This window comes from Schistocerca gregaria, chromosome 3, assembly GCF_023897955.1.
Source record: "Schistocerca gregaria isolate iqSchGreg1 chromosome 3, iqSchGreg1.2, whole genome shotgun sequence".
In the NCBI taxonomy this organism is placed as follows: domain Eukaryota; kingdom Metazoa; phylum Arthropoda; class Insecta; order Orthoptera; family Acrididae; genus Schistocerca; species Schistocerca gregaria.
This window is the reverse complement of record NC_064922.1, coordinates 885,248,092-885,266,618: the sequence shown is the minus strand read 5'-3', so window position 1 is coordinate 885,266,618 and position 18,527 is coordinate 885,248,092. Positions and strand designations below refer to the sequence as shown.

The window sequence follows — 18,527 nt, the reverse complement described above, 5'->3', positions numbered from 1 at the left end:
GATGTATTCTGAGATTAGAATGGAAGCCTCTTTGAGATGGAGGTTAACATCCAATGAGGTATTATGACCAGATAAATTAAAGTTTCCCCTCTCCCTCTCTCTCTTACTTCTCACTATATGTTTTTCTTTCCTCTCTGAACTGAAGCTGACACAGTGTTTATCAGTGTGCTATCATTGACATCATACTCAATCTATAGCTTGCTGTTTGCCTTCACCCATCCTGGTAGTAGGTGGACTACTTCCCAGTCTTTGTGAGCAGCAGCCCCCCCCCCCCCCCCCCCCCCCGCCCCTACCTCGCCCCTTCTTACCCCCATGCCTTGCCCCTTCCACCTCTTTTTCCAGCTTTCCTCTATCAATCCTTTTCTTCCTCCCAGAAGTTCCAGTAGTTAGACTCTACTTTGTGTGTGTTTTATTTTTATTTTATTTAATTTTTTTTTGAGGAGGGGGGGGGTTCTAAAAATTGCACCTCCTGAAGGTAACTTTATTTTTACTTCAGCTAATTTTTTTAGCTGATATTAGATTACAATTTTATGATGCTAAATGTTGTAAAATGGTGACCTGTTAAATAAATAGATCAACTTTCATTCCTGAGGCACTGGATTAACAAGTAACGTGCTGCAGCAAGCAGTTTGATGCCAGTTGTGTTTCAGCTAAATCTAATTCACCTTACAGAGAGAATTTTCAGAACTGTACGTCCCAGGTAGTTTTTCCCCAAGTGCTGTTCATATGTAGTCAGTGCGTGGTGGACATACATTAATGAATTTTGTTTTTTTGGGAGCTATTGTTATTCAGTATAATAAAAGTCTGCCACATTAGTGTTAATTGTTGATCTTTAAATTTGTTGACTTTTTCAATGCTCATGTAAGCAATTATGTATTTCTTGTTCTTTCATTGTGAATACTTTGTTGACAGCACGTGGAATTGTCGAGACTGTGAACCTGTCATCAATCTCCTGGAACTTTGGCTGCCACTGTTGCCAACTTGGGTCTTGGAAAATATCAGAGAGCAGCTAGTTTTGCCTCGTATTCAACGGGAAGTGGAAGAATGGAATCCTGTTACTGATACTGTCCCTATACATGCATGGATACATCCATGGCTGCCATTGCTTGGTATGTAAGTTCACATTGATATAACTGGATCACGATACAGGTACACTTACTGTACTTTTCAGTTTTACTGCTAACTCACCTTCTCTTAAAATAGTACAGTAATTTTATTTCTTTAGTTAATGAAAAATGAGTATCTTTCACTTTTAATGCAGTTTTGAAAAGGGTTTGAATTCTCTTTCTTGTTTAAAGAAATTTGTGTATAGTGATGCTTAAATATTCACTCATCATTTTATTGTGTTAGAGATATTATATTCCTTTTATTTTTGCTGCAGGGCACCGTATGGATTCTACTGTGTTCCCTGTCATTCGTAGTAAGCTGAGCAAAGCATTAGTAAATTGGCATCCTTCAGATCATTCTGCAAGGTTGATGCTGCAGTCCTGGAATGCAGTTTTTCCTCGTGGTGATATGGAAGCTTTCCTAGTGCATAATATACTGCCAAAATTGCAGTTAGCACTACAAGAAATGACTATCAATCCACAACAGCAGCAGTATGGTGAGTTGATTTTATACAGTTTCCTTTCATAAAAATATTAAAATAGCAGTAACATGAGGATACTTAATGCAAGGCTGTCCTGTTTTAATCATGGCAGCATGATTTTAACATGTAGCATTGGTCTATCAGATTAGGAGACCTAGCAGTACATAGCTGCCTAATCTTTCATTTGCTGCACTATGTTATGTGGAGAACTCTGAGTCATGGCACCAAGTTTAACCTTTTTCTTTTTATTCTCATCCATGATAGTGACATTATCTACAAAGGTTGAAGGGTATAGTATCATAGGACTTCCAGTAAGCGCTGGACCGTAGAGTAATGTGGTTGAATGTTAGACTTCACAATGACATTTGCTGGGATACCCTAAATTGTGAATATTTTCTTTTGTTTTAAAAAAGGAATTAAATAACCTCTATTAGACATCATACTTCTAAATGTTGAAAATGAGCGCGCATTAGGTTGGTGCATAAGTTCATAGTGTTTTTGTTTTGCAGTGTTAGTATTCCAATCAGTGTGTTTATTTATCGATTGTCATTTTTTTAATTGGTAGTTCACTGTTGCTATTTGAGTTTACGTATTGTCATTTGTAGATAGTGAGTGGAGCTGTGGACACTAGGAAATGGAGTGCCAAGTGAAGAAATCAGAACATTTCCAACATCTTTTTTCTGTTTGAGTTCGTTAGTGGGGTGACAGCAGTGGAGGCAGCCAGAAACATGTGCACATTTATGAGGATTATGCCATTCTACAAAGCATGGCAAGAAAATGATTTTCTCAATTTAAGGAGGAAGACCTTCGTGGTTTGATGATGATTGTTTAAGTGCATTAATCTACAATGATCCATGTCAGTTGCACCATCATGCAAAATTGGCATGCATTGGGTAAGGTTCAAAAATCTGGTGGCATGTTCTAAGCCAAAATAAAAAGAACCGGCAGTTGGACATATGTGCAGCTGTGCTTGCTCGTGAACAACACCGACGATTCCTATCCTGCATCGACACTGGTAACGAGAATTTGTGTCTTTATGCTAAAATAAGGACTGCTGACAAAGGCCTTAATGGCCGAAAGCTATAATTGTGTGAATGTTTTTATTTTGCCTATCGCGACTCAGCATCTCTGCTATATGATTAGTGGCAACTTTTCTTCTCTGGTATTGTTATTGACCATATCCGCTGTAAGATTTGCTCTTTGCACCCTTCTACCACCAATCTTTTCTAATGTTTAAGTGGAGAACATATTCTATCAAAGTGAGAGCCACCTGTGTAAAAACACTTGTATACCTGCTATTACATAAACACTGTTCGGCCTTTTATGTCTCCATGATTACCACCATGTTATCAGTTAGGATGAATGGGCATAGTTGGAGGGGGTGTACTAGCAACACACAGTATCCTGTTGCAGAGCATGCTCAACAGTTTGACAGTCATCCTCGGTGCATGTTTCACTACGTGCACGCTCAGGATTCTTACCCCAGACAACAGTTTCTCTGAACTCTGAAGTTGGGAGCTGACGTTACAACATGTCCTTAGTTCTTGTCACCCAAATAGCCTTAATTTACGTTTATTTATGCAGTCTCAGCATTTCTTCACAGTAACTATTCCTTTCTTCACTCCCGTTTAATTTTCTATATCTTTCATTTTCTGACCTGTCCATTTTTCCACTTTCACCCCACCCTCCCCAGCTCCTCTCCAACCTCTTATCCCATAAAATGCGCTTAGCTCTCCAATCTTATTAACTCGTCCATGATGTTTTGGTGGAAATCTATGTCTTGGGTATTACCCTACCTTCCATGTTTAAGATCTCACGTTTTCAAATCTCGTCCGGTGCAGTCCCCAACAATCACTCTTTCCTTCTCATCCCATCTAGTAGATATCCCCCGACCTGGGATTCAGCATGATTTTTCCGAACTCTCCCTGTGTCCTGAACCTCCGCAGTTCTTTTCCTTCACCCACCTTTTTGCCTTTCATCCCTTCTACCAGGAGGAGGAGCCATGCTCCGAAAGCTTGCATATTTAATACCTTTGTATTTGTGTCATCCTGCCACTGCTTGGTGAGTGGATTCTTTTTGTCTATGCAGTTCCATTATATTTTCAAAAAAATGATTACTTTTGAGGATAATAAGGGGATAGACTTAGAGATGATGATGGCAGCGAACTATCTGAGCTTCTGTATATGCTTCTTTTTGTGTGTTCTCCATTCTGTTTGGTGTGATCGTGCTTTTAATGGCTTGGTTTATTTGTTCAATATTTTTATTCTTTGATGCACATGTAACTATAGTTATCTTGCAGCTGATAGGGCATGGCATATTGAATGATGTGACAAAATGGTCGACAGATAGAATTTGTATTTGGAAGAAGCCTGACTCAAATCTGAAGTCTTGCAATTCTGTTTAAAGTTGTTTGGGATAACCTAAATCATACAATTTGTCAACCTCTTCCTATTGTCTAACTGGATGAATCCTTTATTTCTTATTGTTGGTGGCAGTACATTGAGACTAGAAATGACAGTTGCAAAAGAAAACCAGGTGGTCTGTCTACACCTGACCAGAACATTAACGATAAAATGAAAATAGGTTGCTTGCACAAATAACTACGCTTTGGCATTGAAGCATAAGTGAGGAATCATATTGGCAAAGAGATATTTAAGGAAGAAATGTAGAGATTAGATAGTTGTGTGGATGGTACGAAAAGAATCTCTCACACATCTGAATGACAGAAAAGTTGAGCAGTAAACAATGTGTTGGAGGGAAGTAACCTTAACTAACAAAATGTGTCAGCTTAAGTTTCTGTTACGTAAGAAGCCTAGCTTGATGTTTATTAGAAGATAATACTTTCCAGTTGTAGATCTTACATGCAGTGACTAACCTGTTCTCACTTCATTCCTTTCAGTTTCATTCAGTCCACTTCAAGTAAATTTTTGTGTCACTGATTCTGCTCTTTCACGCCAATGACTGCAGCTCTTCATGGCTCCATGATCCAAATTGGCATTTGCCATTCTTAAGATTGCCATCTCTTGTGATTTCCTTTTAATTCATATTCTTCCAACTACTTTAGAATTTTATTCTTTTTATTTTATTCTTATTTTGTCTGTTGGTAGTATTTCATTGCCAGTTACCCTGCTGCACTTTCATGCTATACATTATTGTACTTGTAATTTAGGGTAAATTTTCACTTAATCGTGTAATTGTCGTTTTCCTGACATGCTTTTCTCTCATTTGCTGGATGAAGGAACATCTGCTTCTGATGACTAATTTTTGTCACCACCTTAACAATTTCAGAAATCATTACTTCTCACATACATTAGTTAATGGATGTGAGTGCAGCAGTATTCTTCATCCACAGCAACAAACAAACACATTATTATTTGTAAGTGTTGTTTCTTTCCTATCCTAATATATACTTTATATATGAGGGTTGCCCAGAAAGTAATGCACCGCATTTTTTTTCTCAGACAAAAACAATGCTCCAAATGTGAAACATGAAGTACATATTATTTGAAGTCTCCTGAGTGAGTACGCCAAGTTTCCGTCACTTCCAACAGATAGAGTGGCTGCAGGACAGTTTCAAAATGGCATCTATAGGTGATGTATGTTACAAGGAACATGCCATCATTGAATCTCTCACTGCAGAGAAATGAAACTGTGAGGAGTATTCACATATGCTTGTGCAAGTCTATGGAGCATCTGCTGTTGACAGAAGAACAGTTAATCACTGGGTACGGAGGGTGAAGTCGTCAAAAGGCAGTTCGGTGGAGCGTCACGATTTGCAGAGGTCAGGGAGACCATCCACAGTTATCACAACTGACAGCCCTGACCTAGCTGCCTTGGACTTCCTCTTGTTTGGGTCATTAAAGGATGCTATTCGTGGAAGACTTTTGAGGATGATGATGAGGTGATTCACAAAGTGAAGCACTGGCTCCACCACCAGACAAGGATTGGTACCAACTGGGCATACACTCCCTTGTTACATACACTCCATAGTTTCATGCTGGAAAAAGGCTATAGAACAGGATGGAGGTTACGTGGAAAAACAGGGTGTGTACATAAGACACCATTCTTTTGTGCATGTAATTCTCATTATGTTCAATAAAGAAGAAAAAAAAAATGGTGCATTACCTTCTGGGCAACCCTCTTATGTCACACATGTGTTATGTGCTCTTTGACGTTTCTGTTACTAATCTCATTTAACTTTATTATGTATTTTTGAATTGTTTCTCAGATCAGTGGAAATGGGTCATGGACTGGCAAGATCTAATACCTACACACACGATGGCCACCCTGCTGGAGCGATTTTTCTTTCCCAAGTGGCTGCAGATACTGACATTGTGGTTGAGCCATAATCCAAATTATGAAGAAGTGACAAACTGGTACACTGACTGGAAAGGCATGTTATCTGAGAATTTACTTATACAGCCTGGAATTCAGGGTAAGTCCCAGATGCTAGCACTGTGAAGCAATGCTTTACTTAGTTTTTACCTATTCAGCAGGATTTGCCAGTAAGGAAGTATGTTTCTTTCCATATCCCTGTAGAACAGTTTAGGAGAGCACTGGAGATGATGAACAGAGCAGTATCAATGCAGTCGCAACCATCATCCCAGCCAGGTGCTGTAGAATCTGTCTCGTACCTCACCAACATCGAACAGACCCCTGCTGCTCAGCGTGGGAAGGAACGGATGGAGGTTTGTGTCATATAATTGATACATTTATTAAAATTTTACATACCAGAGCTATAATATTTATTTTATCTGTGGAACCAGTTGTATTTTAGAAAAGAATAAGGTTTCTCATAAAAAGTAAGGGGAATATTGCATATTGTTGTTTTCTCTCCCTTATCTTACTTATTTATTTAAAACCTCTCCCCTTAGTTTCTCCCTCATTATGTTTCCAAATCCTTAGTATGTAGGGCTGTTGAGCTGATGGTTACCTGAGCATTGTAATTGAAAAATGTAATGTATTCCCTGTTAGTAACTTGGGAGTGCCATGATAGTTGCGCTTGGTGTCACTCATTATACTATCGTTAAAATAATGCAGTAAATTTCAAACACACAAAGAGAGAACATTCTGTTAACATAAAATAGAGCCTAAAATAAATTATTACCACTTTTTTCTTTGGAATAGTGTAGGCTTTAGTTCTCCCTTTGGATCTCTAGGAGGGAAGTGCCAAGGGAGCGGGCAACCATGAGGAAACGATTGAATAACCAATGAAAGGCTAATATTCTATGATTGAGAGTGTGGAATGTTAGAAGTTTGAATGTGATCGGGAAATGAGAAAATACGATGACCGAAATGTAAAACGCAATCTAAAATTAGAGGTGTGATCAGTGACATAAAACGGAAAGAAGACAAGGAATTTTGATCAGATGAGTATAAGGTAATATCAACAGCAACATAAAATGGTGTAACGCGGGCAAGATTTGCCATTAATAATAAGGGCAGAGTGTGTGTTACTGTGAACAGTTCAGTGATAGGATTCTTCTCATCAGAATCGACAGCGAAGCAGTGCCCCAAGATGACCTGTAGTGGAGTAAGCAGTGGAAAAAAGATAGGGGAGTATAGACTCAAATGGTTGAGGAGAAAGACTGAGTTCTACAGTAAATTTCAACTTGTAATAGTGAATTCACTGTTCAAGTATCACAAGAGGAGAAGTTACACTTGGAAAAAGGACTGGAGACATGGAAAGATACCAACTGGATTCAGTGTGTAAAGAAGTGGGATGCTGAAGTAGTGAGGACTGATGAAGAGCTTTTGAAGTTTGTTAAGAGTGTAGATAATGCGACAGTGAATACTATAGTAGGCAGTTCAATCGAAGAGGAATAGATGTCTAAAAATGGTAATCTTAGAATAGAAAGTGGACAGACAAATATAGGAACAGGGAAGGTAAGAAGCAGTGCAAGGCAAAACATTAAGTAACAGAAGAAACACTTCAATTACTCAATGAAGGAAGGTGGTCACAGATGTTCAGGAAAAGAAAGGAATATGGCAGTGTAAGTCAATTAGGAATGAAATAAACAGGAAGTGCAGGAAAATCAAAGAGAAATAGATTCAGGAAAAATGCTTAAATCTTGAAGAAGGAAACAAAAATATAGTCATTGGAAGAATTGTTTAAGTATATAGAAAAGTCAAAACAGCCATCATAAAGAAAATTTTTAAAAAAAAGGTGTCTACTTCAACAGTACAAGAGGAATTTCATTGTTAAACACAGAGGAAGAATGCAAATAGGTGGGAAGAGTGGACTCTATAAAGGGAAGAACTGCTGACATGGTAGAAAAAGAAATGGGAGCCAATATGAAAGACAAAATTGATGATATGTAGCAGAAATGAGATTAGCAATAAGTTTATCATGAAATTTGGGGCCCATGATTTCATGAAATTAAGGAATTCTGCTCCCTTAGAAACAAATTAACACTTGACAGGCAAAGAAAGAAGGAAGTAAAAAGCATACCAGCACAGGCGAAAATGGCATTTTGGGGTAGTGAATCATGGGCACTGAAAAAGCCGAAACAGAAGAGAATCATCATTTGAGATGATGTGCTACAGAAGAATGTTGAAAATCAGAAAGACTGATATGGAATGAGGAAGTTCCACAGAATTGAATCGGCATGGAGGAAAATGTGTGGAAAACATTGGCAAGAAGGGAAGACAGGTTAATAGGACATCAGGGAATAACTTCCATGATTTTGAAGGGAGCTGCATAGGGGAAAAACTGCAGTGGAAGGCAGAGATGGAATATATCCAGTGAATAATTGAGGATGGTGGGTGCAAACTGTACTCTTGAATTGAAGAGATTGGTGCAGGAGAGGATTTTGAATTTTGCTGTATCAGACCGATCAGAAAAGTGATTGCCGTGCCCAAGAAAAACAGAGGCTTTAATATGATTGCCAGTATCTCATAAATTAAAGCAATCTCATTAAGTGATAGCTGACCTCTATTTTGTGTTGACCTATAGTACATATAACCTACCATTTCATACGTGAGTTGTTGTGTTGGTAGTGGTCTTCAGTGCGAAGCTCTCTATGCTAGTTCATCCAGCACAAACCTCTTCAAATCTGTATAACTGCTCTAACCCCCATCAATTCTGATGTGTAATGTAGTCTGGCCTTGATCTCCCTCTACAATTTCTGTCCCTCTTTCCCCCTCCACACTTAATTGAGCTACAAATTTTTTTTTCTTCCCTGATAGAGTCAGTATCTCGTCAGTAGTAATGCATTCTTCTATCGCCTTTATTAATAGCATCCACATTTCAGTTCCACACAAGGCTCTACTCCAGACAAATAATTTTACAGGGGGCAAAAAAAATGTTGATGATAATGAAATAATGACAACACAATACCCAGACCTTGAGTGGAGAAACTCTTTGACCCAGCTGGGAATTGAACCTCCTCATGACAATCAGCTGTGCTGACTGCTCAGCTTTGGAAGTGGACACATCCAGAAAAGACTTAGCAACACTTAAATTTATATTTTATGTTAGTAAACATAGCTTTTTCAGAAATACATTTCTTGCTCTTGTCATGGTGCATTTTGTGTCTTCTGTAGTTGGGCCATTGTTAGTTATTTTGCTGCCCAAATAGCAAAACTGTACTATTTTTGATGTCTCATTTCCTAATATAATTCTTTCAGCATCACCTGATTTAATTCAACTATATCCCAGTATTCTTGTTTTACTTTTGTTAATGTTGAGTCTTCTAATCTTTTCGAGACTTTATCCATTAAATAATGATAACCCTCAGCAAATGAAATGTGCTTCTTTGCAAAACTAAAATGCAATCTCTATATGGTCTAATGTTATTTGATCTTAGTCTGTTATAGCTATTAGCCTATGGTGAAAGTAATCACAATGAAACTGGAGTTTTATCTACCAGTAAAATACACTCCTCTGTCCCAAATAATGTTAGTATTCACTTTAGTTTCTCAAAACAAGACGTATTAATCTTGATGGAGGTACTGTGATCATTACTTGAAGTGTCCAAATTCAGTCTCAGTATCCTATTTGTTTGTTTCCATGTGACTGGTTTTGGGACAGCTGCCCATCTTCAGGTCATTTATTATAGTTACAGAGCAACCTTTTGAATGTGGAACTCAGTGTGTACTGTCATAACAGTGACTGTCATGACAGAGAACTCTCAGTTCCACATTCGACAGGGTACACTGTAACTGTAACAGATGGTTTCAAGATGGGCATCTGGCCTAAAACTGGTCGTATGGAAACTGGGAAAGTGACCTGAAAACTGAATTTGGACACTATTTTAGTTCAATTTGTAATAGCATATAGTAACAGACTGAATATTAAACACTGTACCTCAGATCAAACGTATACAAGTAGGTTAACATGTAATATTGGAAAACTGCATCCAGTTTTTGTTCTTTAAATGCCAAACAAAAAGACATTCTATATTTGTAGCAAAATGTAAACAGTTTTCCTCCTTAGATGAGTCCATTCAGTTTATTGCAGTTAACGTTTTGAAAACATACTTGTCTGGAGGAGTATTGCATCATTATTGACAATACAGGCATTGCAGTATCACAAATAATTGCTGTTTCACTTCTAACCCTTTCAGATGACTTCATCAGAATATCAGCCAATTTTTCTTTGCTACAGTTTTGGTGGTTGAATGATTTGTTCACTTGTCATGAAGAAATCAGCCTCACTTTTAATTCTCAAATTATCTTCATTATTACAATCACTCCATCTTCATTTTGTTTTGTTTTTTTGCCAAGGGGTCAATGCCAAGGGACCTATGAAATGAATAATTCATCTAATCTAATCTATCATGGATACCTGTTGTTATATCAAAGTTACATTGTAAAGTACTCGTAAAAGCAATAGTTTCTTCCTAGTCACATCCAACAGTTAGCCCACCATCAACAGATATTGCTACATAGCCTATTCTCATTGTGTTTGCAGTAAAACAGCCAAGGATCTGCATCACTTAAAAAAAAGTCTGCTTTCTTCATCCCTTCCATCAGCTGCAAGCTTTTGACGTAGAACCCAGCGATTCTGCGCTACTTCAGCATTTAGAGGACATTTAACTACCACCCACTTTTGAAGAAATTAACATAATGGCCTGGGATATAAAATCTGCAGTCACTGGTATTAAAACATATTATCCACCTGCATGAATATCAAGACCTCAGATGGAAATCCAGTTCTAAGCAAAGAAGGTAAAGCAGAAAGGTGGAAGGAGTATATAGAGGGTCTATACAGGGGTGATGTTCTTGAGGACAATATTATGGAAATGGAAGAGGATGTAGATGAAGATGAAATGGGAGATACGATACTGCGTGAAGAGTTTGACAGAGCACTAAAAGACCTAGGTTGAAACAAGGCCCCATGAGTAGACAACATTCCGTTAGAACTACTGATAGCCTCAGGAGAGCCAGTCCTGACAAAATTCTACCATCTGGTGAGCAAGATGTACGAGACAGGTGAAATTCCCTCGGACTTCAAGAAGAATATAATAATTCCAATTCCAAAGAAAGCAGGTGTTGACAGATGTGAAAATTACCGAACTATCAGTTTAATAAGTCACAGGTGCAAAATACTAACGCGAATTCTTTACAGATGAATGGAAAAACTGGTAGAAGCTGACCTTGGGGAAAATCAGTTTGGATTCCGCAGAAATGTTGGAAGACGTGAGGCAATACGGACCCTACGACTTATCTTAGAAGAAAGATTAATGATAGGCAAACCTCCGTTTCTGGCATTTGTAGACTTAGACAAAGCTTTTGACAATGTTGACTGGAATACTCTCTTTCAAATTTTAAAGGTGGCAGGGGTAAAATACAGGGAGCGAAAGGCTATTTACAATTTGTACAGAAAGCAGATGGCAGTTATAAGAGTCGAGGGGTACGAAAGGGAAGCAGTGGTTGGGAAGGGAGTGAGACAGGGTTGCAGCCTCTCCCCGATGCCATTCAATTTGTATATTGAGCAAGCAGTAAAGGAAACAAAAGAAAAGTTTGGAGTAGGCTTTAACATCCATGGAGAAGAAATAAAAACTTTGAGGTTCGCCGATGACATTGTAATTCTGTCAGAGACAGCAAAGGCCTTGGAAGAGCAGTTGAACGGAATGGACAGTGTCTTGAAAGGAGGATATAAGATGAACATCAACAAAAGCAAAACGAGGATAATGGAATGTAGTCGAATTAATTCGGGCGATGCTGAGGGTATTAGATTAGGAAATGAAACACTTAAAGTAGGAAAGGAGTTTTGCTATTTGGGGAGCAAAATAACTGATGATGGTCAAAGTAGAGAGGATGTAAAATATAGACTGGCAGTGGCAAGGAAAGTGTTTCTGAAGAAGAGAAATTTGTTAACATCGAGTATTGAATTCAGTGTCAGGAAGCTGTTTCTGAAAGTATTTGTATGGAGTGTAGCCATGTGTGGAAGTGATACATGGACGATAAATAGTTTAGACAAGAATAGAATGGAAGCTATTGAAATGTGGTGCTACAGAAGAATGATGAAGATTAGATGGGTAGATCACATAACTAATGAAGAGGTATTGAATGGAATTGGGGAGAAGAGGAGTTCGTGGCACAACTTGACTAGAAGAAGGGATCGATTGGTAGGACATGTTCTGAGGCATCAAGGGATCACCAATTTAGTACTGGAGGGCAGGGTGGAGGGTAAAAATCGTAGAGGGAGACCAAGAGATGAATACACTAAGCAGATTCAGAAGGATGTAGGCTGCAGTAGGTACTGGGAGATAAAGAAGCTTTCACAGGATAGAATAGCATGGAGAGCTGCATCAAACCAGTCTCAGGACTGAAGACCACAACAACAACATCTGTCTTGATTGTATTAATTTAAAAAAAAAAAAAGATTGTCTTCATTTCAACATAAGCCATCCTCAGGTCTGCAGGCAGACCTGTATACTGATCTGAGGATGGTTCATGTTGAACTATAAATGGTCATTTAAAGAAAGATAAAGCCATGACTATGGATAGTAAATCTGTTTTAAAACCCACGCATTGCGTCTCTTAAGGGATTCCAGTTCTTCATTAATAGCTTGCATCCATTTTCTGTTCTCAGTTGACTCCAAAGCTTCAGAAAAATAGTTCCGATCGTTATGTTTGTGTGTAACAACTTCTGTTACAGGAATTCACCACTTTTCATCCAGGCTAGTTTTCTTCGTTCTGTTTTGTTTCCCAGTTTATCATCTTCAGAAAATTCAGAAGCTTCAACTTTCAGGAATTTTGTGGCTTCTTTGTTAGTCACTTGCTACTTGACTTCCTTTAGAATTAAGTGTGCCACATTGTCCATCATTAGGAGTGCCTATGACATTTGCCTTTTTCTGCTTTGGGTACCAAGTCTGACTGTTTCAGATCTGGGAATTCTTGCCAACAAATAAAAAATTCAACATAATCACTACAGAAGCTACAGACTGCTTCTGGTTTAAATTTTACAATAAGATTTAAGACTAGTTTCCTATTGGAAGTAATTCAGACTCTTTAAATTTATCTTTGTCATTGACATATCTAACAAGGTGTCCAAAAGCAGCCTGTCATCAAACTTTGAATAGAAATATTTGTTTATAAGAACATAAGCAACCTGTGCCAAAAATTTCTGAAGTGATCAAGATTTCCTTTTAGTCGATTGTACCACAGCCCATTAGGGGTTTCCTTTGGAAGTGATAACCTTCCAGCTTCTGTTCAGAGTGCTTTCAGTAGTTCACTTGTCTTCAGCAGCAAATTTTCAGCTTCAGTGATTGTCCAACTTTCATGTTCAGTTGTACCATTTTTCTCTTATCTGTTTTTCTTATCTCTTTTTCTTATCTCTTTTCTTATCTCTTTTTCTTATCTATGAGAAATTCCTTGAGTTATTTGTTATTAAATTATTTAGCTCCATCACATCTTACTTACTTAACTCAATGTTCACTGGTTTGTGCTTCATTTAAAAACTGTTTAAACACATCACATGCTTCACATTAGTGTTTCAGAAAGAAAATTCAGTTGTCAAATGTTGTTGTGCAGCTGTGTCAGTAGGCTGCTCTAGCAGAGAACTAATGAGCACTCGTATCAGCCACATATAAAACATTTTCCATTGTAGCACTGTATAATTCAGAGCATCATCTAATTTCAATATTAACTGTTCCTTGACCAAATGCATAGATATTAGTACCTGTCTTCCCTATAAAATCACTTCATGCACATAAAATTCATCGCATGAAATATATCTGGAGTTATATGCTTTGAGGCACCACTGTCACAATACCATTTATTTGGAGCAGTGTACTTCCAGTAGATCCATGCACAACGTGTGGAGTAAGTAGTAGCTACATGCCTGAAGTAAATACATTTCCTTTACCTTCTCTGCTTGCTACGAGTTAGTGTTGTCATGACTGTTCCATGGAAACTCTGCTTGACAGTGCCCTAGTTGTTAGCATTTACTACGCAGATATTTTAGCTTTGCTCGATCTTTGGATGACTATTGAGTTCTTTTCATGTGTTTGAAACCACAAATTCAGTTGATTCCATTGTATTTTATTCACACAGGTCAGTAGCATAAAGTTTTTTAATGAGTACTTTCAACCTGTGATTTACTGAGGTATTGTGCCCCATAGATATTCAAAATTATTGTATTATTTTCCAGAGTAGATAAGATTTGACTGTGTAATTTCTTTCAGACAGAGTATTCTCTCCATGTTTTGTTAACTCGTCATTTACATCTACAAACAACTTCAGCAGCTTAGCTACATGTGTATCAACACTTTCTGTTTCAATGCATTTTACCTGGAAAAAGTTCCAGCAAACATTTTTAAGCAGTGTGCTGCTATGTTCAAATTGCACACGTAGTTTGTCTGGTATTTCTTTAGCTTTATTGCATGTCAACACAAGTTCAGCAGTTGGTTTACTTAGCACACTTGCTATCATATTTGGTACTTTTGTCATCCCTTTGCCATTCTGTGTACACTAAATGTCTTGAAGAGTTCATGTGAACAAAGCATCATAGAGATATGCATTTACATTTTTCCCAATCATCAGGCCCTTTAAGTTATCTATATTCACATTATACTCACCTATGGTAGCCATGTTCGTACAGGAGGTTCCCTTTACTGTATGACTTGTCAGAGCAAAAAATTTCATCTGCCAATTGAGTCAATCTTCTTCTGAAACTGTATTTCTTCTTCTGAAACTCCATTTTGTTCAATTAGACATGGCTGAGCCCATAACCTGTTGCAAAAATTATTATTAAGTTTGGTTAGTACAGTTTCATTAATGAACAGTTTACTCCCATTAGACTCTTCCTGCTTTCTGTTATTGAAATGCCATCCCACCGTCCAGCCATAGGGGAGCAAGTAACATAATGCAGTAACTACAGGCAATGGATTTACAATATAGGAAGTGGGACTCAGATCACCATTTTGCTGCATCGATTTGTGTATCCTTAAATCATATAGGGCGGATTCCAGTATGGTTTCTGTGTAAGGATGTAACCAGTTTCCTTCCCAAATATAAGCTTGTTCTTTGTATCTAATGACTTCCTCATGAACAGGCATCAAATCCTGATATATATATATATATTCATTACATTACATTAATACTTGTTCCATAGACCATGAATATGCACTTTTGTAATGGTGTGGAACTTGACAGTTTAACATAAGTTTTCATTACAAAATTATTTTTTTACAATACTACTTTATATCTAAAAATTTATCTAATGACTAGAAGAAGTTGTCATTCAGAAATAGTTTTAATTTGTTTTTAAATGTTTGTTGGCTATCTGTCAGACTTTTAATGCATTTGGCAAATGACCAAAGATTTTTGTGGCAACATAATTCACCCCTTTCTGTGCCAGTCAGATGTAATGCAGAATAGTGAAGCTCATCCTTTCTTTTAGTGTTGTTTTGATGCACTTCATTATTATTTTTGAATGGGGATGGGTTATTAATAACAAATTTAATATGCAAATACATGTATTGCTGAGCTACTGTGAATATCCTAAGTTCCTTAAATAAATGTCTGCAAGGTCAGCATGGTGGGGTCTACCTATTATTCTGATTACATGCTTTTGTGCAATGAATACTGTTTCTTTTTATGATGAATTACTCCAATATATGATGCCATATGAAAGCAGTGAAAGAAAATAGGTGCAGTAGGCTCATTTACTGATATTAAATAATGGAAATTCCATGTAAGAATATGAACATGAACAATGTAGGAAAAGGCAGATTGCTACTTACTGTAAAGAAGACAAGTAAAGTTCCAGACAGACACAGTTAAGACTCTTACATATAGCTTTCAGCCACAGCCTTCATCAGCTAAAGAGACTTACACACACAAGCAAGCAGACCTACCTCTCTCTCTCTCTCTCTCTCTCTCTCTCTCTCTCTCTCTCTCTCTCTCTCTCTCTCTCTCTCTTTCTCTTTCACATGCCCACGCACACACGTCTGCCAGCTCCAGTGTCTTGGTTTGCTCTGTCTCTTTTTACTGATGAAGACTGTGGTTGAAAGCTATGTGTAAGTGTCTTTTAATTGTGCCTGTCAGCGGCTTGACATGTCTTTTCTACAGTAAGTAGCAATCTGTATTTTCCTTACATTTTTTATTGTTTATTACAAAAATTTGCAATAACCTGTTCCTTGAATCATGGAAAGGTCAGTACAAGGATGTTTCCTTTGAAAAAGTGTTGGCCATTGTCCTGCTACTTGCTTGTGCATTTTGACCATGTGGCCTTTCTGAAATGGCCTTATTGTGTACAGGGCACAAAGCTCTAATTTTCTCCAATTTGTTGTAGTGACATGACATAACTAGCTGCCTCAAATGTGCCTTTTTGAGCCTTTGCTATAAAAACAAAAAAAATCTGAGCAATAAATGGTAGTATTAAATGTGTTGCTCATATTCTTCGTAAATTGAATGGGGTGTAGAATTTGCTAGGTTTTTTTGTCAGTAAGAGCAATTTGGAAACAAGGTTTTAATTACACGGTAATATTTATCAGTCACTAATGTTTTGTTACAGATGCTGGCAGAAGCTGTTCGAACTGCAAGTCAGATACCACAAGGATTTAAGGATCTCATTCAGAAGCGTTGTGAGGAACGTGGTATTGTTTTTGTGCCACTTGCTAATAGGTACCGTGAAGGCAAACAAATTTATCGCTGTGGGAAAGTTCAAGTGTACCTGGATCGCAATGTTGTTTTTGTCAGTTATAATGGTGGAAGCACATGGGCTCCAACATCACTTTTTAGTGTGTGTTGGAAATGGCTGCTTAAAATTTTTGCAAGTGTTCTTTGTTGTGCAAAGGGGCCGGTGTTCAGCAGCATTTAAAAAGAAATTATATGCTGTTTTATAGTGTTGTGTCAAATGAGAAGAGAAATAAGTATGTGCATAACTGTGTGACAATGGTGTGATGAAAGCGGAGACACTGCCTGTGATCAAATTAAGACCTCACTTTTTGATCGTGAAAAAAATTCAGATTATGTACATATCGAAGTGAATTGCTAATTTTGTTTATTTTTGTACTTGTATTGTGAAGTTTAGGCTAAATGTCTCAAAGTGATATACTGTGTATTCCAAAATTTTAATGAAATATGTTGTAATATTATTGAGAATATACCATTCCCTTAAAATTTTAAAAAGATTACATCTGACTTTATAATGACCATGTAACCTGATAAAGTATTTTGGGCAGTAAAATTTACATGGCTGCTATCAGTATTCCCCATCTCTTGCTCACTGATATGCTGCAGCTTATTGTTTGAATAACTGCAGTCAGTATCTTGCTAATAATGCAGAAGACCAAAAGTGCTACAATAAATGTGTTGTAAATGTTTATTGGAGGATAATTTAAGAAAAAAAGGCATATGAGCCACTTGACACATAGGGAGTCAAATTGAGCACTCTATATACAATAACTTTATTTATTTGAGTAGTTATTCAGAAAAATACTGAATTGTTTTAACACTCCATTGAAAATATTGTTTTGGCACCTAAAAATTGCATTGTACGATGTCTTCAGCTGTACTGGCTGTATCCTACCTTTCATTAGACTTAAAATTTGCTGATATTAACTAATACTGACTTATAAATATGCTCATAAACAGATGAGTTATCTTTCAACATGGATATTGGTATTTATTAATAGTTATTAATCAAAACCAGACTGTGCACTGTGTGCATTGATATTTATACATAAGAACATATTTGCATGTAACAGAATCCTTGGCAGTATTTGAATATTATAGCATTTATATAATTTTGGTAGTATCTCATGTTTTGTGATTGAGTGTACAAAATGTACTGACTAGAGCTTAGTGTCAGTCTCATTTTACTATCCAAGGGAAATAGTGAAACATATTCCTTAAGACAGTATTTCAGTTTTGACTACAAAGTTGTTTTGTAGGCGGGAAATTAATGAATAAAAACTTTTTGCTTTATAGGTGATGATCACTCATAAAATCTCAAGCTTTTGGAAACAGTTTCTGTCAACAGTGTCCAGTGTATATCATTTTCAACTGCTCACCCAAATTATTTTTTATGGCTGTTCAAAGCTATGTTGTTTACAATAGATTATGAAAGCTTGAGGTAATTACGAGGTGATGCGTCGATTTGAAGAGATTTTAAAGCCCAAGTATTTCAATAAAAATACTTGTTGTGGTAAAGATGTTATAATGTTTTGTTTTAATTCATTTGAGATTTAGCAATTTCTGTCTACTTGTTATAGTGTTTGAATATCAACAGTATTATGAAAGAAAAGATTGCTGCTCATCATAAAGATGACATGTCGAGTTGCAGACAGGCACAGTGGAAAGACTGTTACAGATGAGCTTCAGGCAAAGTCTTCTTCACAAAAGAAAAATACACACACATTCACACAAGCAAGGACACATCATATACATGACTGCTATCTCCAGTTGCCCCCACACCAGAATCTGATTCTGATCAGAGTGGCTGGAGACAGTGGTCACATGAGCTCTTTGAGTGAGTGAGTGA

At 37.3% G+C, this 18,527-nt stretch overlaps 1 protein-coding gene across 3 annotated transcripts in view; it reads left to right on the top strand.

Annotated features, from left to right (window-relative positions):
* The window catches only part of LOC126355072 (tuftelin-interacting protein 11), a 146,741-nt gene extending 128,770 nt beyond the window's left edge, over positions 1-17,971 (top strand). For all 3 annotated transcript variants that reach the window (XM_050005244.1, XM_050005245.1, XM_050005246.1), the window contains 5 exons: positions 913-1,109; positions 1,382-1,603; positions 5,817-6,023; positions 6,128-6,276; positions 16,557-17,971. In XM_050005244.1, the coding sequence (XP_049861201.1) occupies positions 913-1,109; positions 1,382-1,603; positions 5,817-6,023; positions 6,128-6,276; positions 16,557-16,862 (1,081 nt within the window). In that variant the 3' untranslated portion in view covers positions 16,863-17,971. The remainder of the gene's footprint in view (positions 1-912; positions 1,110-1,381; positions 1,604-5,816; positions 6,024-6,127; positions 6,277-16,556) is intronic.
* Positions 17,972-18,527: the final 556 nt, after the last annotated feature.